Raw genomic sequence first — 21,636 nt, forward strand, 5'->3', positions numbered from 1 at the left:
TTCTCAGTGGCTGTCCACTCCGGCCAGGGAGCTCTCGCCAGAATTCCTTGAAGCTCCCATCTACCCTACCAGCCTTCCTCATGTTCCCAACCACCCCTTCACAACACAGGAGGAATACACAGCAGGCAAGACGAAGCCAGTGAGGACACTAGTGGAAGAAAGGCTCTGATGGCCACGCTATAGTTTCTGCCCCCGTGGACCTTCAAACGAGAAAAGGAGTAGGTCCTGGTTTAAGGCAAAGGTTATGCTGGGACTCAGAGGTCTTGAGCCTAGCACTTGTACTCCTTGAGGATGTTTCTAGAGGCGGCGGCACTGCATTCTGAGAAAGTGGCCCGTGAAGCCCAGACTAGTGTGGAATTCTATGTGTAGCTGAGGACGGCCCTGAACTTCTGATCCTCTTGCGTTCACCTCCCAAGTGCTTGTATTAGAGGTGCGTGCCACCATGTTGGACTAAGAAACAAACCCAGGTTTTCCTGCACGCTAGGCAAGCTCTCAACTGAGCTACATCCCAGCTCCTGAGTCAATGTCTCTACCTGGAGGTCAGATCAAAGTGAGCAAGTGTCTAGCAACTACACAATTATAGTGAAACACCTGGAGTTGACAAGCCTCAGATCAACTTCATTGCTAGACATCCGTCCTGGGAGGGAGACTAGGCTACAGGTCTTGGGATCCCTGCCCCCACAGCCACCAGCCACACAAACCACCACACCTGGCACCCACTGAAAGCACAGTTCATTTGTCTTGTTGGTTTATTGGCCTAGAGAATTGGAAACACACACAAATCTGGAGATAAATATTGGTCAGTTTCTCTAAATCTGGGTCCTCACTACATACAGAGCTAGAATTCTAAATCTTGCGTGCTGTGGTACAGAACCAGTGGCCTTCTCACTCTGTTGCCCTCTTCCCAGGGAACATGAAGAAAGAGGGCACACGCTGACAAGACTTGATCATTTTCAAATGACAAAATCCAAAATCTCCAATACCTAAAACTCACATATTGAAACTTTCCAGCTCAAATACATATTTTCAAGTTTCTGCTTTGTCATAACTTTGTTGCCAAATTCTGGGAGCTATTCTCCTTACCCACATTAAAAAACAAAATAAACATGTATAATCTCGATTCTTCCAAAAGGTGCGTAGTTTTAGAATTTTGATCTATTCTGAAATTCAAATTCCACAGTCCATTTTCACCCCTTCTACTCTCCTGATTTCCTCAGAGGAGTACAGCTGAAGGGGACAGGAGACTTGTCAAAGCTGCCCCTGCCTTCAGGCCTTCCTCAGTCTCTCTTGTGGTTCCGCTGTATATATAGATATATTTATATATATAATTTGTGTGTAGATATATATAGGTATTCTTTATTATGTATTTTTTTGCAGTTTTTCTAAAGTGCCTGAAACAAGATTTATGGGAATTTTTAGTGATTTTTTTTTCTTTTTTCTTTTCCCCCATTTTTCCCTGTTTGAAACTTTTTCCCCCTTAAAAACTGGAACTTGGTACATTCAGTAGGAAATTCTTCACTCAGGCTGTGGCCAAGACCAAGAAAAGTGCAAAGAGACAGAGGAGGACTGGAGGGCCCCTCTAGGATTAACATTCAGGAAGCCTGTCCAAAACCTCCCCCTTCCTATGTACTGGGAGGTTAGGAAGGGGCAGGAAGATGCTCCTGGCCTTTCCAAACTCATCTCCCTCCAAAGCCATGATCTTGCCCTCTCCACAGTAGGTCAGAGGGCAGCCATCTTGGCCCCAGAAAACAGTAGCTGACAGAAAGGCTGTCATTTTGATTAAAACAGTCTTTCTCTTTTTAGAAGTCATGCTCCTCTAATTCCCACATCAAAGTTGCTCCCCTCAACTGGCTCTCCCCTTGTGAGATTTTTTTTTGTGGGGGAGGTGTGGTGGGTAATCACACATTAGGGAGGCCCCATTTTCCACAAGAATTAGGAACAAACCTTTCTTTATCGTCCCCACTGGAAGGAAACATAGGACCCCTGACCAGGGTTAACTAGTGCAAATTAGGGATTAGGGACTATTTAAAATCCCTGCACCCCATCCCTAGGCTGGGATCTTTGGGTGTGGGGAACTGAGTCAGAGACGGGGTATAAGGTGCTATTTTGGAGGCATAGGTGGTGGGGATACCCCAAAGCCCACCGGAAGAGAAGGATGGCGCCCTCGAAACCATCTGGAGTGACTGGCAGGACAGTGACACTAGAGGAGATAAGGTAGAGGCAAGGGTGGAGGGTTTATCACACATGAACCCCCACCGATTCTCTGGCTATTTGGTCTAATCTAGAAACCATAGTGAGGGCTGGCAGGGAGAAAGTCGTCTCTTCATCCTACATGGAGTGCTTCAGACATGGTGCTCAAACTCAGTTTAGCCCCAAAGAAGCCATGTATAAAGGCCAGAAGAGATATGATCTATTCACCTCTTTCATCTTAGAAGAATTGGAGTCACTGGATTTGGGGGTAAAGGTAGGGCCCAAGATTTCCCTGCCCTGTACTGAAAAAGTGCTCGGCCGTAGAACACCTCCCACCTCCTTTTGACCTGGATTGGGTTAGGCCATCTCCAAAGTCTAGGAGCACAGGAAGGAATATGGAAGATCCAAAGGCATGGAAGCCAAGGAAGCATGGCATCGTAATATGAAAGAAACAAGGACAGAGAAACCCACCCTTGGGAAGAACGGAATCCAAAGCCATGCTTCCAGGCTGTTGGGTGGATATCACAATGGTCTGGTCCAGGCCCTGGGCCACAAAGAATGGAATGTGCTAGGAAGCATGGGGGAAGGGCTTAGAGAGAGCTTCAGAACAGCAGGCATCATTAGGTGAGCTTCCCCAGGTTTACAAATCAGGGGAGCAGGTTAGACATTCAGAGCTGGTGGGGGCTGTAAGTAGAGATTCAGATAAGTATATTGCTCAGTTGCCCCAAGGGCTGGAGAAGGGATGGGAGCTGGCTCTTCCCCTCACAGGGGCCATTCCCTGGAAAAGACTGAGAGGGGAACCACCAAAAATCCCTTTTCAGGGGGTGGAGAGACTACAATCACACAAAGCAGCCTGACTCCTGAGCTCCAGGGGCCCCCAAATCCCTGCACTAGAGTGTTATGGGGCTCCCAAGGGGCAGGGAAGCCAGGGAGCTGATAGTGGTGGGGGGCTCGGGGAGGGTGGCATCTGGTGAAAGGGGATCTGGCCTTAGTGCTCACCCCACATCTCCCTTTTGGGTTCTCTCAACCCCTGCCGGTTCCCCTATTCCCTTAGGGGGAACTGGCAGAGGAAGAGTTGGGGGAGGTGGAGTTGGTGGAGTAAGGGGTGCTGCTTGAGGATTCACTGTGTAGCCAAAGACCCCTGGCAGGAAGGGAAGGGCTCCACCCCCCTTCTCATCAGGTAGGACCATGTTGAGAGCAACTGGGAGAGCAGCCAAGTTGCTGAAGTTGTAAGGGTAGGCAGCAAGGAGCTGGGGGCCATAGACAAGTGGGTACGGTTCAGGGTAGAAGGTGACTCTGGCAGTCCCCAGCCCCTCCACCCGGTCTCCCTCAGAAGCTCCCACTGGCCCCTCATTCCCAGGTTTTCCTCTGCCACCACAGGGCTCCCGGCTGCCTCCTATCAGGGCCAGGGGAAATTCCTGCACAGGTGGGTACACATAGTTGCCCCCACCTGCTACTGGGGGCTCCTCACCCCCAGAGATGACAGGGTCTTGGAGCGAGGCAGTTTCAGGGGCTGCTGCAGCAGCAGCAGCACTGCCAGCCTCCCCACTTGAGGAAGACACTTGCATCTCTTGGGGGGCCTCCTCCTTGATCTCAGTGGGCCTGGTGCCAATGCTGCCTTTGGAGTAGGCAATGACAGGTGTGGGAGTGCCCCCAGGTCGCTCCACAGCATGCCTCTGCCCATGTCGGTTCAGGGCAGCTGCCGTCTTGCACACCTTGGCACAGTGGGGGCAGGTGAATCGGGTGGAAGACCTCCTCCCAGTCCTGGAGCCGTGGGAGCCCCCATTGTGGGCTTCCTGGTGCTTCCTCAGCTTCCTCAGGGTGGTAAAGGTCTGGGCACAGTCCCCGCAACGGTGCCTACGCTCACCACGTGCTCGTCCTCCAGGGGCCTCCACTGATGGGGTCTCCTCCCAGGCCCTTCGGTCCAGCTTCTGCTTCCAGCGTGGTGGTCTTCGTCCTCCTCGGGGCAGTCCGCTGACCCCGCTGAGGCCACCGACAGTAGCGCCAGCCTTGCGCTTAGGCTTGTATGAATAGTAGGGCCTCCAGAGCTGATCTTCCCCTCCAGCCTTGGATTTCTCCTGGTCCTCCTCCTCCTCGTCCTCGTCCTCCTCCTCTTCCTCACTCTCCTCTACATCTTCTCCACTCAGCTCTCCAGGACGCAGGTCAGTTTCTGAGATGCGACGCTTGACAATGGCTTCCTCCCCAATTCGCACAGTGATCTGACACAGTGGAGGTGGAGCCTGAAGCTGAGAGGAGCCTCGGCCTGTCCCTGTGGGGGAACCCCCACTCCCACTAACCCCACCCACGGGTTTGGCTGTGTAAGTCAGAGTCCTCCCAGCCCGCAGATTCCGGCCCTTGGCCTCCTCAGTGGCTGAGCCTGGCCCTGCAGCTGTGGCTGGGCTGGTGGGTGTTGCTGCAGGCTCAGGGGGAGGAGGTGGGTACTCTCGTTTCTTGGGGGGTCTTGGGGGAGTCGTATAAGTGATGACTGAGGCAGCTTGGGACCCTCCTGTGCTGGCTGGCCCACCCCCGGCTCCACCACTGCTACTGCTCCCATGGACAATGACAGAGGGAGCTGGGTGAGCAAAGGCGATGACAGAGGGGGGAGGGCCAGGCTCTGGGGCAGGTGGGGGCAGGAGTGGGGGGCTGGCTGGCATTGCTGCAGGGATCGGTGTGTGGAGGCTTGGAGAAGGAGGGGCCTCAGGGGCTCCCTGACTGTAGGTCTTGTATGGCCGCTTGGCTGCCCGCATGGGGAGCAGGCGGTACAGCTTGAGGGTATTAAGCTTGGGCTTGTAGCCTCCATTGGGTGTCTTCTCACTGGCTAGGAGGCCGGGGCTAATGCCATGGAAGGCTCGCTGGTGGGTCTTCAGGTTATAATAGGTGACAAAGGTTTCCCAGCAGAAGATGCACTGGTACCTGGGCCAGGACAGCAGGGAACAGGGCAGGAACAGAGCCACTTGAGTTAGAGGCCCTGAAGACAGGGCCTCATCTTGCCCCGTCACCTGCAGCCCTCAAGCTTCTAACTCCCCCAGCAGCCTGCTTATCCTCCCTTCTTCATGTTGCTTTCTGGACCCTGCTAGCCTCTGGCGCAGAACCAGACCAAGTTCAGCACCCTGCCTCTGGCTAGCTTCAACTCTCAGCCTCAGCTGTTCTGTTGTGAAATGGTGACAGTCACATATTTTAGCCTTCAAAATGCCTTCTGTGCTACAAACGACAGAATGAGCATGCTAAGGGAAAATCAGGTGCTGTTCTGCATGCTCTAAGTCCCAGTAGCCAGGCCTGAACTCCCACAGTCCTCTCCTGCAAGGGCAAACTTCCCTTTCCATCCTAGCTTTGTCCACAGCACAAGCCTGGATGGGCAGGCAAGATGCTGGCATCAGGTGAAGGAACTGGGGTTGGAAGGAGGCAGGTGGTGGCAGAGAGCCGGGACCAGGACAAAAACAGATCCCAGTGTGTATAGATGGCTTTCTAGACCCTACATTCTGCCCGTCCCTCCCTTGTCCACCTGAGGCCACTCACCTGCGCTCCCCGGTGTGCCACACCTCGTGCTTGGTGCGGTACTCAGCCAGGGCAAACACCTTCTCACAGTAGCGGCAGGGGTACTTCCTCCGCCACGAATGGACATTGCTGTGCCGTTTCAGGCTGGACAGGGTCACGTAGGAACGCTCGCAGGCCGCACACACATAGAGCACATGGCCGCCCACCACCTTCACCACATGCTCAGGGCCATCTCTGAAGCCCACTGGTGCTGGCAGGGTTGAGGCATCCACTCCTGCAGGCCCTCCAGGGCCAGGGGCCCCAGCTCCTAGGCCTGCAGACCCCTGAGGGTTGGATCCCCGTCGACACTGGGCCTCGTGTGTCTGCAGCCGCTTGGGATGGATGAAGCTTTTTCCACATCGAGGGCAGAGAAAGGGCCTCCGGGACAAGGAGGGCTGTGAGTCAGGAGCCTGGGCCTCAGCTTTGTTACCCTCCCACTGGCCATCTGCTCTAGGTCCTGGCCCTAAACCATGCTCCTCAGGCTGTGAGGAGACCAGGGGAGGAGGAGGAGGTACCCACGTATCACCTCCTTCTCCAAGTCCCTGTAGGCGGGAGATACCCAGCCGCCGCCCCAGAGCTCCAATCTCGGCCACAGATGCCCCATCCCCTCCCCCACCAGGGAGTGCAAGCCGGGCACTATAGATGAAGTTGAGGACATCGGAAAAGGCAGCTGCCGGGACACCAGGCAGCTCTAGGACCCTTGGAGGGGTTGAAGAGTGAGGAGAGGCTGGAGGGGGAGAGGAGGAAGAGGAAGAGGCAGCTGCGGTGGTTGCAGGACTGGGAGCTGAGCCACCAGTGACCGGTGGGAGGGGCAGTGGAGCTGAAGCTAGTAGGGCATCTCGGAAGAAGGGACTAGAGGCAGCCAGGACGCTGCGGTGAGCAGGGAACTTGGTGTCTCCAGCTATGAGGGTGACATCACAGAAGAGGCCACGGAGCCGCTGCTCATTGAGCTGATGCAGGACAGCAGGGGCATGGGACGGATCCGTCACCTCTGCAGGGGGTGGCATGGTGCCAGCCTGGACATGGGGAAGAGAGGCCAGGGAGAGTCTCAGAGGCTGACTGAGCTGAGGTCAGGAGCCTCGGAGGCTAGGGAGAAGAATGGAGGACAGTTAGAGGCTGGCCAGAATCTGCTGGAAGGCGGAATACCTCAGGTCACAGAAGTCATGGTTAACACTAAGCCACCCAGAATCAAACCAATGTCCAAGACCACTATGTCTAACATCTGGGTCAGAAGAGGCCAGGGATACCTCAGGTCGCAGTGACAGTCAGGTGGTCATGACCTCCAGACTCACAGTAAGCAGTAGAAGGGGGAGGCTTGCCACACCCAACCATTTTCAGTACTGGACAAAATGGCTGCCCTGTTGGCCTCCTACTTGAGGTCTACTTTTTCCTAGCTGTAGTCCTCCCCAGCACCCTCTCACCTGAGAACATAGCCAGCATGGAGCAGAGCAGTGGCTCAGCAAGTTCCTTCAGCCTGGCCTTTTCCTTCTGCAGAGAAACAGAAACTGTGTCAGAAATCAAGAACAGGATAGGGTCCTCACAAGGAGACTATCCAGGATGTGGGCATCAGTACTTCAAAGTCACAGGCACAGAGGCTGCTCTGAAGACCCTGATCCCTCCCAGGAGCCTGTCAGGTTGTCTGGACAAATCCAATCAGACCAAGGAGGTCACAGATTACCGCTGAGCCTTGCTCTGCTGGCCCCAGAAAGACAATTTGCATTATCCCCAGTGCACCTCCACAGGGCACAGTTCAACCCCACAGGCTCTGGACCGCCTCACAGAGGACTCTCTAATCCCTTTGGCCCAATCTCGAGCCTCAAAGAAATCAAAGATTTGCATTTTTTTTAAAATCACAATGGGCTTATTTACACATCAAAATAGAGCCCATTCCCCTATTAGTCCATTGGCTAGCCTGATGAGATTTTCCCATCAGGAGTATGCCTCCTCTGTACGCTGCAGACCCAGAATCTTAGTGGGGGCTCTCTAGCCCAAGTACCAGGTGACCCCTGCTCGCTCTAGTCCCTAGCAGCCCCTGGAAAGGTAGCCACAGGAAGGGTGAGGGGCTTTAGGTCCTGCTCCTTACTCTGAGACCTTTGGCTTGTGGATCTTTAAAGCTGGGGGTCCCTACTTCACCTCTTGCTGAGAGGGTCATCGTGAGGTATGACAATCACAAGGGAGTGTTTCACAGCGGTGCCGGGCACTGCAAATCTTAGGTCCCCATTTTCCGTTGAGGATCTGAGTTCCAGAGTCAGGCACGTTTCTATCCAAAGTCGCATGTCTGGTAACAACAGCAGAGACTGCCTGGGTCCTCCTCATCCACCCTCGATGCAGCCAGGAAGTTCTGGCTCCTCCCACATGTCACGGGTCACACATATCCTCATTAGTGTCCCAAATCAAAAGCTCTTCATCTAATTCTCATCACCCCCAAAATGTTCCCTTCTCATTGATTGCCCATAGTATCGAGGCTGATAGCTGTTCCAGGCAAGAAGAAGGAAGGTGGTAAACCGGACAGTAGTCCAACGCTGTAACCACGGCGCCAGGCGCAGAACAAGAGCCCAAGTGTTGTCCCGTTTGTTGTGGCACTGTGGCTACGGCGAGAGCTCTGGGGAGGGAGCCCACCTCTTCCGCTGTCTGCACTGCATGTGTCTACTCCCTCTGTGATGGCCTCAGCACTGTGTTTGCACTATCTCATCATGTGAGGTGGCTTCCCCACTTTAAGATGGTAGGGGTTCAGGCATGCTAGGAAGCTTGCTCAAGGCTGGCCAGCCAGTTAGTAGTTAGCCTGGGATCAGACCCTATGAAGTCTGGCTTCAATGCCCGCAGTGACTTCAGAACAGCGCCATGAAGGATGTTAGCCCCCACAGAACATAGCCAGCCTACTTAGAACTTCTGTGAAAATTAGGTGACTCCTTCCTCTAGGAAGCCATGCAAAGATGAGCAAAGTCAGTTTGGTTCCAGTCCCCATTCACCTCTGAGGCCAGCCAGGCCTGCCCCTTCCCTGCACCACTTTACAAGACAGGTGCCGGCAGGTATGCACCCGTGTGTGGACTGCAATGGTGTGGGACAGAGTCTGCTGGTGCTTCTTAGAACTGGCCTGGCCCTTAACTGTCATCCAAAATCATCACTGCACGCTTTGGAGTGCCATTTACTTATGGGCAACGTATAGCAAAATATGTTCTGCACACCATCTCATTTTAACCACTGTGAAGAGGTTAGCCACTGCAAAACTCATCTGCGGGTCGGGGGTGTACCCGTATGGTTATCTGATCCTGGAGTTTAGACCAATTCAACTGACTCCTCACTGGGCAGTGCCCTCAAGGGGTGGTGGGAGATGGCGACACTAGCTACGTGATCCTGAAAAAGTGACCTCTATATCAGTGTCCTTGTCTATACGGAGAGGGTGATAACTAGTTCCCACTGTGCAGGGTGGTAAGGGTAAAATGAGCTCCTTACTGGGAGGCTCAACCAAACAGGGATCAGCGCTGTTCCAAAGTGCTGCTCCTCTACTGAACACACACAGACTTTACTCTCTTCTGACCAGACTCTACACAGCACAACAGAACAACTATTTAAACAGGTGTGGTGGAACATGCTTGTAAGCACAGCACTGGGAAGGAGAAGCAAAAGGACCACAGCAAGCTCACTGCCAGCCTGATCTACATATCCAAAATATCAGGCCAGCAGAACCACATAGGAGAACTCTGAATCAAAGCAAACAAAGTAAAATAAAACAAACACTCCCAAAACTATTCATGTGGAATGTGTGTGATATTAAACATTTTAAGAGATAACAAAGTAAATGGGAGGACGTATATAATTTAGATGCAATTACTATGCCATTTTGTTTGAGACAGGGTCTTATGTAACTCAAACCTTGAAGTGATCAAGGATGGTCTTGAACCCCTTCCTGATTGTACCCAGTGCTGGGATTATAGAAATACATCATTTTATATTTTATATAAACAACTTTTTAACACCTAAGGATTTCAGTACCCATGGGGCACTCTGGAAGCAACCTCTCATGGTTACCCAGGGATGACTGTACCTCATCTTGGAACTTAGTCCTGGAGAATGAGGAAGAAAGTGATGAAGAAAAAAAAAGGCAGGGCTGGAGAGATAGCTCAGAAGTTAAGAGCACTGACTGCTCTTTCAGAGGACCTGAGTTCAATTCCCAGCACCCACATCGTGGCTCACAACCATCTGTGACCTCCTGGCATGCAGGCAGAACACTGTATATAACTGTATACATAATAGATACATCTTTTAAAAAACAGAAAGGCAGAATTTTCTCTTCAAGATGAATTTGGTGGTAGGCTGGAGAGATGGCTCAACAGTGAAGAGCACACTACTCTTCCAGAGGACCCAGTTTCAATTCCCAGCACCCGCATGGCCGCTCATAACAATCTACACCTACAGTTCCAGGGGAATCTCATGTCTTCTTCTGGCCTCCACAGGCAGCAGACTGGTACATGATAGCAGACATGCATGCAGGTAAAATACCCATACATATTAAGTAAATAAATAAAATTTTGAAAAGATGGGTTTGGTGGTTCTGTGGTTTTAAAGTCTTATTTGTTTGTCCTCTGTGTGTGTGTGTGTGTGTGTGTGTGTGTGTGTGTGTGTGTGTGCGTGCATGTGTGTGTGTGTGTGTGTGTTACCGGCCATTGACCCCAAGGCCTCGGGCATGCTAGCAAAGCCCTCTATCACTGACCTACATTTCTCTACTCCTAACAGACTGACTGGCCTCAGAGTGTCACTAAGCACACATATCAGAATGCTTCCTGCTGTTCTCCAGATCACCTCGTATCTCACTGATCTATGGCCTTTAAGCTTTAACTCAGGCCACCTGGTTTGGGGTCTTCCCTGACCCCTTCCCACTTTCTGAAACCTCGCGTCTCCCTACCCGACTGTACTTCCCATATGTCACTAGTAAAGCCCGCTGCTCGTTTATCTCTAGAGTGTGGGCTCCAAGGAGAGCAGGGTGGGGAATTCTGACTATGCTGCTTGCTCAAGTATTTTGTACTTAGAACAGACATAATGAGATGTCAAAAACAATTTAGAGGTTAAAGGTGCACCACAATGATAGGGCATCTCCCTAGCATAGCCTTGGGTCCCACCCCATCCAGAATGATGACAGGGATGTCATAATGGCAGGATTTTAGTAGAATGGCAGAATTTGTGTTGGTGGCACAGGCCTTTAATCTCAGCACTCTGGAGGTTGGGTCCAAAAGAGCATGGATTGAAGTTAGTTTGGACTATATAATGAAACATTTCTAAAACAAGTAAAATTTTTCTTTCTGGAGTGTCTGCTCTCAAAAAAGATGTCATCCTTGAAGCTGGGGTGATGACCATACCTTGGCATTTGAGAGATTCAGTTTTCTAGAGGTTTCATGTACATCGTCTCATTTAATTATATCCTCATAGCCAGCCACCATAGGCCATAGTAGGTATTTATATTCTCCCAGTTTTACAGAAAAGCAAAGTCAGAGAGGATAAACCTTGTTCAAGGTCACATAGATTCTAAGTAACAGCCAAAATTTGAATCCAGGCTTGGATGACCCCAGATGCTGAATCTTTCCTTCTACCATACACCTGGGTCCTGCCCTGAAGAGCCTATAGCAGGCCAGCTGGTTATGTAAACCACCACACAAACTCTCACGTGCTAAGTGTTAACTGTGTCACATCTGACTCCACCCTTTCCCTTGCTCCCAAGTCCAGCAGTCACCAAGTCCGGCTGAAACTGTATGGGAATGGCTTGCAAGCCTTCTCAAGTCCCCCTGGCTTCCAAACTAGTTCAAGCCCCTGTTAACACTCACGTGGATCAAGGCAATGGACTACATAATATCTACTTGCCTGTAGGTTTACCTCTTCCACTGCGAGTCCTTAGCACTTAATGGCAGCCTCATGTAACTCCTGGGCTGAAAATGGCCTTTGGAAGCTGGGTCTGGTAATGCATGCCTGTAATCCCAGTACTCAGAAGGACTGCAGAGAGTTCAAGGCCACTCTGGGCTACATTTTGAGACCCTATCTCAAAAACACAAAAGCTAGAGCAAGATGTCTCAAAGGGTTTAGGCAATGCCCCAGACTCCTGCAAATCTGAGTCCCCAGGATCCACACGGTACAAGGGAAGAACCAACTCTTGCAAGCTGCCCCCTGAACTCCATCTACATGTACACTGTGGCATGTGTGCAAATAGAAATAAATGAATATAATTGAAACAATCAGGGCTGGGGAGACAGTTCTGTGAGTAAGAGCGCTTGAGTTCAAATCCCTAGCACCGATATAAAAAGTTGGGGAATGACCCTGTCTGTACCTGTCACAACGGCACTGGAGGGCAAAGACAGGTTGAGGGCTCACTAGCTGGTCAGCTAGGCAAAATGGCAAATTCTGGGTCAGTGTCAGACCTTTCTCAAGCCAATGAGGCAGAGGTCAACAGAGGAAGACAACCAGGTCTTGCCCTGGCCTCCACTTGTGCACTGGGCACTTGTAGCGACACATTCAAGTGCATGAAACACACACACACTTAATGCCCTTTCCTTGACCTCTTCCCAACATCCCTCCAATCTGTTATGACTGAACTAAAATCCATCATCTCCTTTGCCCTTTCTGACTCACAAGACAAGAACAATCCTCTTCCTGATTAATCAACATCCAGTGCCCCACAGTCAGCACCCACAAAACAAAGCCACAGGTACTCAGAGTCTTACACCCTGAGCTGGGACTCTTGAGAGCACAGTCTATGAACACAGGTCTTCAAAAATAGACCGGTAAAGGGCTGGAGAGAGAGCTCAGCAGTTAAGAACACTTGTTCTTGAAGAGGACCCAGGTTCAAATCCCAACATCCATATGGTGGCTCACAACCATCCATAACTACAGCTGAAGAAGATCCAACCAACACTATCTTCGGACATCCTAAGGTATCAGGCACACACATGGTGTACAAGCAAAATATTCAAACACGTAAAATAAAAAAAAATTTAAATAAAAAAAGTATGGGTAAACCAGGTGTTATGACTCAAGCCTGTAATCCCAGTATTCAAGAAGTTGAGGCAAGAAGATTGACAAAAATTAGAGACTACTTTTGGCTAACGCGTATACGACCCTATCTCAGAAAAAAAAAAAAAAGCGAGATGCTCTACACAAACTGGTGTGTGCGCAGGCACGTGCATGCTGAGTGATCCAGGAAGCACAGAGGACAGGAGTCAAGAGACAAGATCTGGAGCCTCATGGCCTCTCATTACCCAGGTGACTCAGGGAAAGCACTTAATTTCTCTGGGTTTCAGCGAGGCAGTCAGGATGCCAGAGTGAGGAACGGATGAGCGATGGTACATAAAAGCCTGGGACCAGTGCCTGCACAGTTAGGGCAAGACAACTGTTTATGGCTACTGTTACCAGTGAAGCTGGGAGCAGGGGATTCTTTGCAGCAGCAGGGCTGATGGGGCTGACACAGGAATAGTTTCTACTCTATTGCTATATATCGGGTCTATTTTCCATATGCTGCGGGAAGGTTTGTAGGGCAGGTCATTAGTCCCATCGTGTAGATGTGGAACAGGACACTCAGAATGTCCCCGTGAGGAAGTTGTAGAGGTCCAGAACACTTCAGTTCCAGTGTAGGGCTTCTGTTTGATTGGCAGCCAGTCCCATCACCCATCACAGAGGATATGGCCTTAAAGTCCTCCACTCCCCTACTGTAGACACAGTGCACAGCGTTGTACATAAACGGAGCGAGCATACAAGTGCATCTCCCACCTGCACAGGACCAGGCCCCAGAGGTTAGGGAAACCTGTTCCAAAGAATCTGCTTAGCAAGCAAATTCTGTCCAAAGCCCTTCCACTGTCACAGCGCAGGGCCCCACGTGCGTCACAGATATCCGCAAGGGGGTAGAGAGAGGGAGAGGGCAGATCAGGCGGAGGAGACTAAAACCTTCATGATCCTTTTTTCCATTTTAGTGACAAAAGTCACACCCGGCCTTTACGTAAACATGGCCAAGGAGCCACTCTGTCTAAACTCACTTCCCTTGTAGGCGCCAGGACTTTCCTCTCTATGGCCCTGGTATGCTGGGTGAGGGGCAAACACACAGACCATACAAAAGAACAGTGCCACCCAACAACACCCACGCCTGCTGCTCTTGCTCTGGCTAACCTTTATCTCCCAACCTTCCCATAACATCTCCTGGGCAGCCTTTCACCCGTCACTGAAGCACACAGAAGGAGGGCACGCACTCGAAGCTTTCCACTGGTCTCCTGGGTCTGAGGCCCACATTGTCCTTGTCACGCCACCTCCTCCCAGCCCAACAGCCCAGACAGGCTCCCACAAACAACGTCACAAAGAATCCCGTGGAGAATGTTGCAAACACGCAACCTTCCCCTTGCTTGACCGCCCATCATCCCATAAACACATCTTGCATGTCCCACCCGGAGTCCCTTGCACCGGTGCCAGTGGACCACAGGCTTCAGTTTCTCATGCTCCTGCCGATGAGTAGACCTGACTTCCAGACATGCAGCCCCCATGGAACTTGCCCATCACAAACACACAAATGGACCACGCCTCAGTAGGACTACAGAAATGGAACTTGGGAATGATGCCTTCTGATTCAAAGGTCCACAACTGCACTCTTCAAATGGGTACATACACTCTGCATTCTGGTGTCCCCCATAACACGCGCTCGCGAGCACACACACACACACACACACACACACACACACACTACATGCAGCTATACAGAAAACAAACATTCATAAACATTCATATGTGCAACACAAGACTTATGTACAAGAAAACACATGCTGGCAAAAGTACACACACAACCCCAGACCACACTCAAGGTATCTGTCACCTAAAGCTACAGGGCCAAATCTTTAATTCTGGACCAATGAGTACCCCTCCTGGCTTTCTATCGCTGTGTATCAGGGAGGGCCCTAACAGACCCCTCGGTGTCAGACTAGCAAACGGTGGTGCCCAGGAGGAGCGGTTTACCTTGCCCCACGGCACTGTAGGAGGCATAACCTCCAAGACTCACAGCAACACACGGCCCCGACGGCGCGGCGGTTCCGGGCCCCTGCTCGCACTGCGCACCCTGCACACCCCAACTCTGGGGCGCCCAAAGGGCCACCCCTCCCCCTCTCTGCCTGGCTCCTACGCCATCGCTCTTCCAGAAGCTTGCAGCGCTTGCCCGGGATCACACCCGCCCCACCCCACCCCCAACCTGCCCCACAGAGGGAGGGAGACACTGGGCTGCAGAATTTAACCATTCCTAAGTGGAGTGATTGAGACCCTCTCCATGGCCTCAGGAGACCAAGTGCCCCAGCCTCGGTTCGCTGGACGCCATACCCGGGCGCCCTTAAGTCGCTCCCCAGCGCCGTGCGCGCCCGGGGGCGGGGCCTATTCCAGCCCCCGACCCCTGCGCCCCTATATCAACCTGGAAGGGGAGCGGTTGCGGGGCGCGGCCCGGGCCCCCGCGGCGCCGGGCAGCGGAGAGAGGGGGCCAAGGTAGTTGGCTCCCGTCGGCCCTAACCCTGCCCGGTCCGCCCCGGGGCCAACCTGACTGCGATGGCGCCGTGTCCGCCAGGCCGGGCTCATCACCGTGGCCGCCCCGGCCACTCGGGTTTCGCCCTCCTCCAGCTCCGGCTCCAGCTCCTGCCCCGGCCCCCCCAGCGCCCGGCCCCGGCCCAGCCCCGCCGCCGCCGCCGCCGCCACTGACATCATCGGCTCCCCCCCCTCGCCCCGGTCCTCCCCCCACCCCCACCCCCGGAAACAGTCCCCCCCCAGCGCCGCTGCTGCTGCCGAGAGGAAGCCAGCGCCGCGCAGCCGACACCGACCCTGGGCTCTGGTGTCCGATGGCCTTGGCCCGGTGGATCCCATACAGGGAACAAACGACAAACGACGCTGGGTGGACACCTTGCCGGGGCGGTGGCCGGGCTGTACTGGCCTTGACCACTCACTCCCTGAGAAGGGACTCACCCCCACGCCCGCCCTTCCCTCTGCACATTCTTCACTCAGGGGTGCACATTGCCTAGAGCTTGCTGCGTGTGCACATTTGCTCACCACCAACACGCACACCGTACACGTTCTCCCGGGTCGCAAACATACAACACGGTAGACTCACAATTGGGCCCAAAGGAACCTATAGACCCAGAGTCAGCATCCTCAGAGGGCAATAGCCCTGGGGCACCCCTTTAGGAATGCCTACGGACTTTCATCAGACCCACAGGCAAGAAAGGCCCTAATGTGGCATAATGGGAGCCTTACATGAATGATCACTAGTGCAGATAAACACAAAGCTTGGAATTTGATCTTAACCAGTGGAAATACCCACTTCTGGGTCCTTGCATATAAACGCAGGTCTTGGTGTTGGGTCTCCTGCACTAGCTGCACAGCATAAGCATAAGAAATGTAAGAAGCATAATACACTCCACACAAGAAATATATTCCTGAACTGTCAATGGACATAATACACTCCACACAAGAAACATATTCCTGAACTGTCAGTGGACATAATACACTACACACAAGAAACATATTCCTGAACTGTCAACGGGACAATCCTACCGATTCCTCCCTGGTGTCGCAAAATTTAAAACTCTGGAGAGGTCTGACATGATGCTACTAGGAGGCCAACCTGGTTTAAGCAGCAAGTTCTGGGTCAGCCAGGGCTATGTAATGAGAGCCCCATCTCAAAAAAAAAAAAAAAAAAAAAAAAAAACCAGAACAACCCCACCTTAAACAAAAACAAAAAACCATCAGGAGACAAAGGCGCAAACTCTCAGAATTCTCCCTGTGGAACATGGTGGCTCCGGTATTAAGGTAGCAGAGACAAGACGATCACTGCAAGCTCAAGGTGTAGCAAATTCCAAGTCCCTCAGACCTATACAAGCTGTACGGCAACCCTTTCTCTAAACAACAGAAGCAACGAAACAAACAAACCCACCCCAACACCCCTTCAAACGTTTGTGAAGCTAAGCTTGGTGCCCCCATGCCTATAATCCCAAGCACTCTGGGAGAGGAGAGCGTGAGACCAGATTTCAAGGCCAGATTCCACAGAGTACTAGTGAGTTTGAGACCAGCCTGGGCAAGACCTCGGATCAAAAAAGCAGGAACTGAGGGTTAGAGAAATTGCTCAGTGGTTAAGAGAGGGTAGTGCTCTTGCAGACAATCCAAGAGTTCGATTCCCAATGTCTAAGTCAGGCCGTTCATACTGTCCTGTAACTCCAGCTCCAGGGGATAGGATATCTCCGGCCTCTGCAGGCACCAGCATTCATGCACATCCTGTTACACTGATGCACTCACACACAGTTAAAAATAAAATACAGCTTGGGTCTGGAAAGATGGTTCACACTGTGCACTCACGTGCACGTACCCACACAGGCTCTTTTTCTTTCTTCCCTTTTCTTCCCCCCACCCCCCCCAAGGTCTCCCTGTGTAGCTCTTGCTGGCCTGGAACTCATTCTATCACTCTGTAGATCAGGTTGGCCTGAAACTCACAAAGCTCTTCTTCTGCTCCCCAAATGCTGGGATTTGAGGTATGGGCCATCACGCCTGCCCATACACTAACTTTTTTCAAAAAAGAAACTGAGACTATAAAGATGGTTCAGTGGTTAAGAGCACTGACTGCTTGTCCAGGTCCAATTCTCAGAACTCACATGGCGGCTTACAAACATCTGTAATTCATTTCGAGGGATATGCCCCCTTTTCTGACCTCCAAGGGCACCAAACACACATATGGCACACAGATATACATGCGGACAAAACACCCATGCACACAAAATAAAACTAAAAAAATAGGCATAAAGGCCGGGTGTTGGTGGTGCATGCCTTTAGTCCCAGCACTCCAGAGGCAGAGGCAAGCGAATCTTTGTGAGTTCGAGGCCAGTCTGGTCTACAGAATGAGTTCTATGATAGCCAACGCTACACAGAGAAACCTGTCTCTAAAAACCAATAATAATAATAATAATAATAATAATAATAATAATAATAAAGAAACAAGAGAGAGCCGGGGAGATAGATAGCTCACCTGATAAAGTGCTATTAAACAAACATGAAATAAAGACCTGGACTCAAGAAAAAAGCTGGAAAGATGGCTCGGAGTTTAAAATCTATAAGCCCCACATAAAGCCAGACATAGTATTGGCTTTTCTAAACCCAGCTCCCCTCCAATGTTGAGATGGAAGGCAGAGTCGATAGGATCCCCAGGAGCTCTCAGGCCAGCAATTCTGACATTTGCTGAAGCACACAGCAAGACTCAGACTAGGCAGAAGGTAAGGACAGATACCTGAGCTGTTCTCTGACCTCTGCACGCTCACCAGAACGAGAGAGAGAGAAGCCAAGCATGCAATGCTCAAAATCATGAAGTGGGGGAGATGGAGGCACGTGGATCCCTGGGTTTTTTTGTCCAGTGAGCGTAATCTACTAGGCAAGTTTTGGTCAACGAAGAGACCCTGTTTTAAAAAAAAATTGAGAGGCAGAAAGAACCTGAAGAAAAATACCCGATGTCACCCTCTATGTGTCATGAATGGACATGAACACACAAACACGTACAGAAACAAAAAAAAAATACAACCCTTATAAAATGAGGCAAAACATTAACCAAAAGCAGTTTTATTACAGAACTGAGAGAGAGAGAGAAGGAAGGAAGGCGAGAGAGAATGAGAATGAACCTGGAGTCATAGCAACAAGGATAGAAAACAAGCCTGGGACAGTGGTGTACACCTGTGATCTGCCCGGACAACACAGCAAATTCCAGAACAGCCTGGCCTACAGAAAGAGCTTGTCTAGTTCCCCCTTACCTCCCAAACTCACACCAAACCAAAACCACAAACCAACCCACAAAATAAACAGTAACAACAGACCAGAGTTGGAATTTATGAGAAAACAGTCCCTCCCCACCCCCTCAGGAAGGTTCCAGGGAAGAACCTTATCCCCACTCCAGCCAAGTCACAATGGCTGGAGCTCTGAAGGGGACCCCAGGAGGAGAGGAGGAAGTCCGAAAAGAGACGGTGAGTATCGGGACAAAGGGGCAACGGTCAGCATCCTCCTCTAAACTTCCCAGTGGTCCTGGAGACGCCTACAAGTGAAATTCATAATGATATACCCAGAAGTCCTGGGAGCCTGTGACATCATATGGATACATAACATTTGTAGCTAACTCCCTTTCCTCAAACGAACAGAGTATCCCCGGGTCCTCTGTTTTCTCCCTGGAACATGATGCTCCCAGAGAGACAGGATGCTGCAAGACTTCCCCCACCTGCTTCCTGCTTTACATGCTCAAGGCCCACATTGTACCACCTCGTCCATCCTTAGGCCCTTTCTAGCTCCCATGAGCTCCCATGAGGGTCCACGATCTCAACCTGGCACTCACCTTACCCCAAGTTGCCCAGGCTGTGGTTGCCCTCATGTCCAAGCTCCTTTCTTCCTAACAGGATGCCAGCCATCCCTATTTCAACTTACCTGACTTCACCCAGCCATCACCGCCCTCCACTCCAGTCAGCTTCCTCTGGAACTCTCACCATCGCTGCGGGCCCTCTGATGCCACCAAGGGCCTGTTTGTGGCCCTGCTGGGTGGAGGCCTGTCTGCTGGCTTCGTGGGCCCATTTTCCCGTATGGCTTACCAGACCTCCCACTTGCCCTCGTTGGAGCTGCTCATCTTTCGATGCCTCTTCCACCTCCCCATTGCCTTGTTACTTAAGTTTCGTGGTGATCCGCTGCTAGGACCTCCTGATGTCCGGGTCCGGGCCTTCCTTCACGCCATGCTCAACGTCCTCAGCATCGGATGTGCTTACAGCGCGGTGCAGGTGGTGCCTGCTGGCAACGCAGTCACTGTTCGCAAAGGCTCTTCCACCGTGTGCTCTGCCCTCCTAGCACTCTGCCTGGAGAGCCAAGGTCTCAATGGCTACGCCTGGTGTGGCCTGTTCGGCAGCACCCTTGGACTAATCATCATCGTGGGACCTGGACTAGGCACATTGCAAGAGGGGACGACAGGCCTCTACACAGCCCTGGGCTACGTACTGGCTTTCCTGGGAGGTCTGGCACTGTCACTGGGGCTACAGGTTTACCGCTCTCTACACTTCCCCTCCTGCCTACCAACAGTGGCCTTCCTATTTGGCCTGGTGGGGTTAATGGTCTCTGTACCAGGCCTCTTTGTGCTGCAGACACCTGTGCTACCCCAAGACCCTCTGAGCTGGAGCTGCGTGGTGGCAGTGGGGCTCCTTGCGTTGGTTTCCTTTGTGTGTGTGAGCTATGCAGTCACCAAGGCCCACCCTGCCCTGGTATGTGCTGTCCTGCACTCTGAGGTGGTGGTGGCCCTGATGTTGCAGTACTACGTGCTCTATGAGACCGTGACACCTTCTGACATCATGGGAGCGGGGGTTGTGCTGGGCAGCATTGCCATCATCACTGTCCAGAACCTCAGCTGTGAGAAGGACAGCTGTGAGAAGGACGGGCAGATGGAGGAGTGAAATCAGACTTGAGAGCCTGGGGGAGGGTGGGACAGGGGCAAATAGAAGGAGAGACCGGAATAAAAATCATGGAAGAACTAAACGTCTCCAAAAGAATTGGTGTGGAGCCAGGGAGATGGCTCAGCAGGCACAGGCTAGGGCTAGGAAGCCTGACAAGTCGCTCGTGGGAGAGGAAGAGAGCCGACTTCTACAAATGATTCTTACCACAGGCGCGCTGTGGTATGCTCACACACAATAAAAATGTATAAACAAACAAAACCCGAAAGGGATGCCCTGGGATTCAAGGGTGGCTTGAGACTCGATGGAGAGGGAACACCTGAGGTACAGGAAGCCAGCAGGGCATGGAATTTAGGCTGGGGTCAAGGGATAAGGACATAGTTAAGCAGTGAGGTCTCAGATCCAAGGGACGACTGGTAGTGGTCTATGGTGAATAATCCCACAAACAGGAAAGAGCGTTAGGAATGAAGTGCGCAGGTTGTCAGGCAAACAGCCAGCTACGGCTCTGGGGCCCTGGGGGAGGGGAGGGTTCCTTTTCCCTTGGGCTCCCTGTCCGGGTGGTGACGTAATACTGACATCAAACGCGGATCACTGTGGCCGTGCAGTTGGTATCGTCTCTGCACTGGAGAAAGTGGAAACACGCCCTTATTGGAGACTCCTTGAGACCATCAGCCGCCTCCTTATTTCTGAAAGGAGAATTTCCTAAAAGCTCATATTCCTTTTTGACCTCAAACTCCCCAGGATTTTTCATTTTCTGCCCCGCCACTAATCTGCTTTTCTCGGACAGACAGACGCGGTCGCGTGATCTGCGGCTCTCGGGTGGCAGCCATCCTTACTTCCAGAACAGGCCTTTAGCTTTCCAGCTGGAGATCCGAGGCCAGGGCTCCGTGCAGCTCTCCATTAGAGGACAGGAGGTGCCACCCCACCCCGGGAGGCCTCACGACAAGTCTCAGTTTCCAATCGCTAGGACTCGCCATCTTGTTTGTCTTGTGCATAATCCAGCGAAAAACTGAATATTCATGACCGAGGGCCGGCCCGTCCCTCCCTCCCTCCCTCCCCGGAACACACTCCGGAGGCCTCGACAGGCCCCGCCTTCATTGCCGACGCGTCGAGCAAACCATTTCCCAGGTGTGTGTGGGGCGACGTTAATGAGGCACTTAGGCTGCAAAGGGGCCTTTACTCCAAAGCCGAGTAAAGGTGGCCTTACTCTGTCCTCGATTCTGCGAGGCCTAAGCTTGAGTGCCCGGGAAATCGGCGGGGAGGGAGGCGACAGGATCGGAAAAATTCTCCTCCTCCTGTCACGTCAAAAGAACACCCAACCAGGGAGCCCGAGCCCGAGGGTCAACAACTCCGGCGCGCGCGCTCCGTGCGGGCCGGTGCGGGCGGCCCCGTAGCGCAAGGGAGGGCGGGAAAGGAAGGGGCGGGACACAGGGGCGAGTCTATAAAAGGCGTCATTCAGCCTGTT

General features: G+C 52.1%; 2 protein-coding genes across 3 annotated transcripts; one reads left to right on the top strand and one right to left on the bottom strand.

Annotated features, from left to right (window-relative positions):
* Positions 1–975: 975 nt before the first annotated feature.
* Positions 976–21,180, bottom strand: Zbtb4 (zinc finger and BTB domain containing 4). 2 transcript variants are annotated; one of them, XM_041664162.1, is made up of 5 exons: positions 20,748–21,180; positions 19,168–19,518; positions 7,146–7,212; positions 5,707–6,740; positions 976–5,103 (listed from the first exon to the last, which is right to left on the bottom strand). In XM_041664162.1, the coding sequence occupies exons 4-5, from the start codon at positions 6,729–6,731 to the stop codon at positions 3,186–3,188; spliced, it is 2,943 nt and encodes a 980-aa protein (XP_041520096.1). In that variant the 5' UTR covers positions 6,732–6,740; positions 7,146–7,212; positions 19,168–19,518; positions 20,748–21,180; the 3' UTR covers positions 976–3,185. The 2 variants fall into 2 exon arrangements, with proteins under 2 accessions (XP_041520096.1, XP_041520095.1); XM_041664161.1 differs by lacking the exons at positions 19,168–19,518; positions 20,748–21,180 and adding an exon at positions 15,265–15,427.
* Slc35g6 (solute carrier family 35 member G6) lies at positions 18,660–20,351 on the top strand. The gene is made up of 2 exons (XM_041664163.1): positions 18,660–18,716; positions 19,140–20,351. Exons 1-2 carry the CDS (start codon positions 18,660–18,662, stop codon positions 20,172–20,174), a joined length of 1,092 nt encoding a protein of 363 aa, XP_041520097.1. The 3' UTR covers positions 20,175–20,351.
* Positions 21,181–21,636: the final 456 nt, after the last annotated feature.

The sequence above is a fragment of the Microtus oregoni genome, unplaced genomic scaffold (genome assembly GCF_018167655.1).
Source record: "Microtus oregoni isolate MIOR12 unplaced genomic scaffold, Mior012 000015F_ref0000493, whole genome shotgun sequence".
Classification (NCBI taxonomy): domain Eukaryota; kingdom Metazoa; phylum Chordata; class Mammalia; order Rodentia; family Cricetidae; genus Microtus; species Microtus oregoni.

Bases quoted from the DNA above. Each gene is read 5' to 3' on its own strand.
- Zbtb4 (XM_041664162.1), bottom strand. From the start codon at position 6,731: ATGCCACCCCCTGCAGAGGTGACGGATCCGTCCCATGCCCCTGCTGTC. The intron at 5,104-5,706 runs GTGAGTGGCCTC...GTCCTGGCCCAG, and splicing joins TGGCACACCGGGGAGCGCAG to GTACCAGTGCATCTTCTGCT.
- Slc35g6 (XM_041664163.1), top strand. From the start codon at position 18,660: ATGGCTGGAGCTCTGAAGGGGACCCCAGGAGGAGAGGAGGAAGTCCGA. The intron at 18,717-19,139 runs GTGAGTATCGGG...TCTTCCTAACAG, and splicing joins AGGAAGTCCGAAAAGAGACG to GATGCCAGCCATCCCTATTT.